This window comes from Anolis sagrei, chromosome 1, assembly GCF_037176765.1.
Source record: "Anolis sagrei isolate rAnoSag1 chromosome 1, rAnoSag1.mat, whole genome shotgun sequence".
Classification (NCBI taxonomy): Eukaryota; Metazoa; Chordata; class Lepidosauria; order Squamata; family Dactyloidae; genus Anolis; species Anolis sagrei.
In genome coordinates, this window is record NC_090021.1 from 315,868,174 (window position 1) to 315,875,277 (window position 7,104).

The 7,104-nt window shown below is 38.3% G+C and overlaps 1 protein-coding gene across 1 annotated transcript; it reads right to left on the minus strand.

The window, feature by feature from the left end:
- Positions 1 to 2,070: 2,070 nt before the first annotated feature.
- On the minus strand, positions 2,071 to 7,101 carry NDUFB1 (NADH:ubiquinone oxidoreductase subunit B1). The gene is made up of 3 exons (XM_060756578.2): positions 6,905 to 7,101; positions 4,191 to 4,335; positions 2,071 to 2,371 (listed from the first exon to the last, which is right to left on the minus strand). The coding sequence occupies exons 2-3, from the start codon at positions 4,328 to 4,330 to the stop codon at positions 2,335 to 2,337; spliced, it is 177 nt and encodes a 58-aa protein (XP_060612561.2). The 5' UTR covers positions 4,331 to 4,335; positions 6,905 to 7,101; the 3' UTR covers positions 2,071 to 2,334.
- Between the last annotated feature and the right edge of the window lie 3 nt (positions 7,102 to 7,104).

Below are 7,104 nucleotides of genomic sequence, written 5' to 3' on the forward strand. Positions count from 1 at the left end.
TGTATTGTTATGTTGTTGTCTTTTGAGGCCTCTGCCTATGTAAGCCGCATCGAGTCCTTTGGGAGATGCTAGCGGGGTACAAATAAAGTTAATAATAATAATAATAAATATGTAATTTCTTTATGCTTGTGGGTAAACAGTATTGCTTGCTGTTTCTTTGTCAATGTTGATGTGGAGAGTGTCTGGTTTGCCTACTCTGGAATATGCAACATATCTTTAAGGGTCTCTTTAAAATCTATGATACTATATCTGTGTGTGTGTCAATCATATCTATCTATCTGTATGGCTGGATGGCTCTTTGTCAAGAGAGCTCTGATTGAATTTTCTTGCAGTGAAGAGTTGGACTGGATGGCCTTAAATATTTTCTGTTGGTCATGGAGGTTCTGTGTGGGAAATTTGCCCCAATTCTGTCGTTTGTGGGGTTCAGAATGCTCTTTGATTGTAGGTGAACTATAAATCCCAGTAACTACAAATCCCAAATTTCAAGGTCTATTTCCCCCAAACTCCATCTGTGTTCATATTTGGCCATATGAAATATTTGGGTCAAGTTTGGTCCAGATCCATTTGGGTCAAGTTTGGTCCAGATTTGAATCCACAGTGCTCTCTGGATGTAGGTGAACTACAACTCCCAAACTCAAGGTCAATGTCCACCAAACTCTTCTAGTGTTTTCTTTTGGTTATGGGAGTCCTGTGTGCCAAGTTTGGTTCAATGCCATAATTGGTGGAGTTCAGAATGCTCTTTGATTGTAGGTGAACTTTAAATCCCAGCAACTACAACTCCCAAATGACAAAATCAAAAAATTTTGAGTCAAGGACATACATTGGGTTGTTAGGTGTATGCTGTCCAAATTTGGTGTCAATTGGCCCACTGGTTTTTGAGTTCTGTTAATCCCACAAACGAACATTACATTTTTATTTATATAGATTTCTATCCTGCCCTTCTCCCCCTGAAGGGGGATTCAGGGCGGCCTCACATAAGCATCATGTGATGCTGTCAGCATATAACAATAAGGAATACAGTAAAAATCATTAATTCTGCAGGAGGCAGCAACCGGATTTTAAGTGGATTTTTTTCTCTAGTATGATGAGGCCCCCGGACTTCAACCCACACAATTCCCAACAGCCTATTGTCTATTAGGAATTGTGGGAGTTGAAATCCAAAACAACGGGAGTGCCCAAGTTTGGCCATTCCTTATTTACATTGTCGAATTAATGCATGATTTCTTTTCCTACTGCCTTCTACTTTACTAGGCACAATTGTCTTTTCTAATGAGTCATGTCTTCTCATGATACGTCCAAAGTACAAGTTTAAGTCTAGTCATTTGCTTTCTAGGGAGCGATCAAGTTTGCTTTGCTCCAAGACCCATTTATTTGTCTTTTTGGCAGTCACAGAACTCTTCTTTGGCATGACATTTCAAATGAGTAGACATAGGCTTTCCTCACTGTTCAGCTTTTACAATCATATACAGAAGAAAATACAATGGTAAGGACAAAGATTACAAAACACATCATCCTCCTTTCCTAAATGCCGAAGGAATAAGGGACAGATTAGAATACCTCCTTCATTATGTGTTTTTTTTCCTTTTTGAAATGAAATTTTAGTAATGGTTAATTAGGTCTTCAAAGCTCCATTATGCTTCAGAGATACTCATCTGGGTAATAATAATAATAATAATAACAACAACAACAATAACACTTTATTTATATTCTACTCTTATCTCCCTGAAGGGACTCAGGGTGGATTCCAAACAAAAAATGCAAACGTCCAGTGCCCTATTTCTGGTATTCCTGATATCTGCAGTGTTTTCTTCTAGCAAACAAATGAGTTTTAAAAGCACTAAGAAATTTTAAAAAGCTGACAAAGTTTTAGAGGTGTATATTTTCCCCTCTCACTGATTTATATTCCTATGTAGAATGCCTTGTAAAACAAATGTATAACTAAAGCTATTTATATTTCCACTGCCAGCACTAAATAGATATATTTTAATGCATTTGTTTGTTAATATGCAGCAAAGTATAAAGTTTTGGGAGAGAGAATTTCAAAACAAAACATCCAAATACTTTTTAGGCTGGTTGTCATCTTCTTTTTATTTAAAGGTGGAAAAAAGATCTCATGTGTATGTCCCCAGAGAAGAAATTCCAGAAATACAAACTTTAGAATTTTACTCTAAAGAAAAATGAATGCAATGACATTCATTCATAACTGGAAAAAATGTTATGTGTTTCTTCTTAAAAGTAACTTCTTAAGCTCCTGCTAAAGTCATGAATTTAATAGATGGCCCGGGACTAACAATTTTTGTTTCACTCAATGACACGATCATTTCATTTGAAACATTATTTCCATGTGACTTCTTCTCCAGGTTTCAATTCCCTGTGAAAATGAAAGAAAGGATTATCAAATTAGGAATGTTGTCTTTCCAGAAAAAATTGTTCACATTTAAAAGTACGGTATATTCTGCTATGCAACTAGCAATTTTGGTAACAGATGGGAAAAAACTTCACCACAAGTCTTCACTTTTATGCTTTTTTGAACAATATTTCAAATAGTAATAAAGATGACAATTTATTTTTAAAATAATATGTTTGTAATTTTTTGTACTCAAAATCCCTAATTGGATATATGGCCTGTTCCCAATATTTTTTTTGAATAAATAAAATAAAGATGTTCAGCGCTCTTCAGTTACATTTTCAAAATAATTTTGGTTACTAGAGCAATAGAAGACATCATCTCCACCACGTTCAAGCTAACAGTAAAAACAGGAGTAGAAACATGGCCCACTGGCTTCATGTAGCATGCCTTCCAACCCTGTATTCACAATGCCTATGCTTTCCATTACCCAGATTTTTAGTTTAATGAAAATGACAGAACCACAGGTCCAGGTGTGTTTGACTCTGATAAAGCAATCCTTTCCCAAGTTGGTTTAAATAAGCACCTCCTATCCCTTAAAAAAAAACACTTAAAATTGGACCTGACCTGGTTTGGCTTCTAGAAATTGGTGCTAAACACAGTGAATTGGGTAATGACATGCAGGCCACAAATCTCTCAAATTTACCCACCCAAAAGCAACAGGGAAATGCAGGAAAGTGGATAGGACTGTGTGATGTATCGGCAAATAATGCGTGCAGATCCCAGTAAGGTGTCCTTCTGCAGCTGGTAATTTTGTCAGCGTCACCTGAGCAACTGTGTTATGCCTCTGCTTGCAGTCTGTCTGCAGACTTATATTATGTCATTATTATTATTATTAGACATGACGTTGCTGTGTTGTGACCTCACGATCGCGTTAAAATAAGTATGGATCATCAATGCTGCAATCCTAGGAGACAGCAGAACTGAAGAGAAACAACTGGAAAAGCTGACACAATATGAGGATTTAAAGATCAAACTGTAAAGACTCTAGCACAAGCCAGTAAAGGTGGTTCCAGTGGTGATTGGCACACTGGGTGCAGTGCCTAATGACCCTGGCCTGCACTTAAACACAATCGGCGCTGACAAAATTACCATCTCCTTCTTTGGAGGTTTTTAAACAGAGGCTAGATGGCCATCTGTCAGGGTGCTTTGAATGCAATATTCCTGCTTCTTGGCAAGGGGTTGGACTGGATGGCCCATGAGGTCTCTTCCAACTCTATGATCTGTCAGCTGCAAAAGGCCACCCTACTCGGATCTGCATGCATTATTTGCTGATACAGCCCACAGTCCTAGACACTTGGGAAGTGTCTTAACTTTTGATCCAATACAACAGACAGCATAATGATCATGTTTGCTGTGTATTAATCTTCTTGTGATTCTAATAATAATAATAATAATAATTTATTTCTAGAGCACCCTCTCTCCCTGGAGGAACTCAGGGTGGTTTATAAACAAAACAGGCAAACATTGAATGCCGCAAAATGGGTACAAACACATCAAAATAATACAGGATAATGGATAGTAACAACAGTAAGCTTACAATGAAGGAATTGAGCATCAAAATAAAAATAAACATGAACAATCAACTAATACATAAAGAACTAAAACATAATAAATCTTATGTAATATTTATGTAAGAATTATTATTGATCTTATGTACATTGTAAGCTTGAGGACAAATTAAAATTTTGCAAACCAACCTGAGTGCCTTTGTGGCTGATGAGCAGGGTATAATAATTTGAAATGTTATCCTTATGTTACTCCCTACCCCAAAATAACTAACCTGTGATATAATTTGCTTTTGTTTCTGAATAAGCTCAGTTTCTCATCATTTCTCCTGTCAAAGTAACATCCCACCACAAATCCAATCGGAACCAATGTCAGGGCCCAGTGATCTCGCACAAGCTGGAGGATATTCACCATAGTTACTAAAAGGAAAAGAGAAAAAAAGAGTTATATCCAGCAAAACATGCAAATATATAAATCACTTATTAGTAAAATAAATTAGTAAAATTAGTAAAAAACAAAAACAAAAAACACCTCCACTTATAACAATTTAATTAATCAATTTCTACAAATAATCCCATGTTTTATGGTTATTAGAATGGGGAGAATGCGTATTTCCCTCTAAATTAAGAATTCCCAAATATTTGGCCTGTCCTCATAGATGGACATCATCCATTAAGATGACCATAGCAGCCTCAAATCCGTATCCTGAAGCAGGTTTGAAATGGGTCAAGGAAGTGTGTGTCATCCAAGACTGCCTGGAGTTGGAGGGCAACCGCCTTTTCCATCACTTTGCCCAAAAAGGGGAGTTTAGACACTGGGCTGTAATAATTAAGGTCCAGGTGATCTTTAACTGCCATGACTCAGTGCTATGGAATACTGAGACTTGTCGTTTTACAAGGACCTTAACCTTCTCTGTCCAATAGTACTGGTGCCTCATCCAACTGCAACTCCTATCATTCTATAGCAGTGTTTCTCAACATGGGGGTCGAGACCCCTGAAGGGATCGTGAAGGGTTTTCAGAGGGGTCACCAAAAACCATCAGAAAACACATATTTCTGATGATTTTAGGAGTCCCGTTGACAGAGAAGGCTGAAGATATCTCCACCTGTTTTCTCTTCGTTTTTGGAAACAGATGGCAAATCCTCCCACCAAAAGCCCTCCTCCTGCTCTCTGAATGCACATGAACTACAACTCCAAAACTCAAGGTTAATGCCCACCAAACCCTTCCAGTATTTTCTGTTGGTCAAGGGGTTTTGTGTGGGAGGTTTGGCCCAATTCTATCATTGGTGGGATTCAGAATGCTCTGATTGTAGATGAACTATAAATCCCAGCAACTACAACTCCCAAATGTCAAGTTCTATTTTCTCCAAACTCCACCAGTGTTCACATTTCAGCATATTGTGTACTAGACATCCTCTGCCATGCATTGCTGTGGCCCAGCCTGTGTATGTGTTTTGTGTATGTGTGTGCATATTTTTGTGTATATATGTGTGTGTGTATTTGCATATATATATGTGTGTGTGTGTAGTTTTGTGAATGCATCGTAATGTTTTTTTTTGCTTTTTAAGTCTTTTCTGGTGTGTTTTACAGTGTTTGTATGAGTGATGGTCACTTGTTGACCTGATACATGTATTCTGTCCAAATTTGGTGTCAATTCGTCCAGTGATTTTTGAGTTATGTTAATCCCACAAATGAACATTACATTTTTATTTAGCTGTCCCCCGCCACGCGTTGCTGTGGCCCAGTCTCTGTGTGTGTTTGTTTTGTGTGTATATATATATATATGTGTGTGTATATATTTGTGTATATGTGTATATATGTGGTTTTGCCCATGCATTGTAATGTAAATTTTGTTTTTTGGTTTTTTAAGTCTCTTCTGCTGTGTTTTTCGGTGTTTTTATGAGTGATGGTCACTTGTTGGACTGATAGGTGTATTGTGTCCAAATTTGGTGCCAATTCACCCAGTGGTTTTTGAGTTATACTAATCCCACAAACTAACATTATATTTTTTTATTTATATGGGACTAGCTGTCCCCTGCCACGTGTTGCTGTGGCCCAGTCTGTGTATATGTGTTTTGTGTATATATATATTTGTGTATATGTATGTTTGCGTATATATGTGGTTTTGTTTTTTGGCTTTTTAAGTCCCTTCCAATGAGTTTTTCAGAGTTTTTACGAGTGATGGGCATTCGTTTGCCTGATAGGTGTTTTGTATCCAAATTTGGTGTCAATTCATCCTGTGGTTTTTGAGTTATGTTAATTCCACAAACTAACATTACATTTTTATTTATATAGATAGAAGATTCGTGCCAAGTTTGGTCCAGATCCATCATTGTTTGACTCCACAGTGCTCTCTGGATGTAAGTGAACTACAACTCCCAAATGACAAAATCACCCCCCCCCCCCCCGTATTCAAATTTGGGCATATCGGGTATTTGTGCCAAATTTCGTCCAGTGAATGAAAATACATCCTGCATCTCTGATATATATCAGATATATATATATATATATATATATATTTACATGACGATTCATAACAGTAGCAACACTACAGTTATGAAAGTAGCAACGAACATAATTTTATGGTTGAGGGTCACCACAACATGAGGAACTGCATTAGGAAGGCTGAGAACCACTTGCTCTACAGCAGTGGTTCTCAACCTGTGGTCCCCAGATGTTTTTGGCCTACAACTCCCAGAAATCCCAGCTATTTTATCAGTTGTTAGGATTTCTGGGAGTTGTAGGCCAAAAACATCTGGGGACCCCAGGTTGAGAACCACTGCTCTACAGCATTGCGCCCTGGTAGTTAAACTGGTCTCAAATTGTGTTAATTCTGCGGTGTGGATGCACCCGCTGAGAAAGGCCTCCCCAGTCTGACAAGCTCACCTATGATGCCGCCATTCACTCACCCACCCACTGCCTTCTGGGCGCCTTCCCTCAGCCATTCCAACACACACTTCCCCCTCCACTCTCCCTCCTTCGCCTTACCTCTCCTTCAGGCCTTCTTGTTCTCTCTAAAGAGGTCAAACTATTCAGGCCGGCGGGGAGGCGGAAGAGTCCATTCGCCGAGGGAAAGCAAAAGAGACATTTCCTGTTTACTTCAGCGCTCAGACTCCCTTATTCTATGCGATCACATTTTTAAAGGAGACGAGAGACAATTTAGCAGCTTACTTTGAATGAGCGGAGGG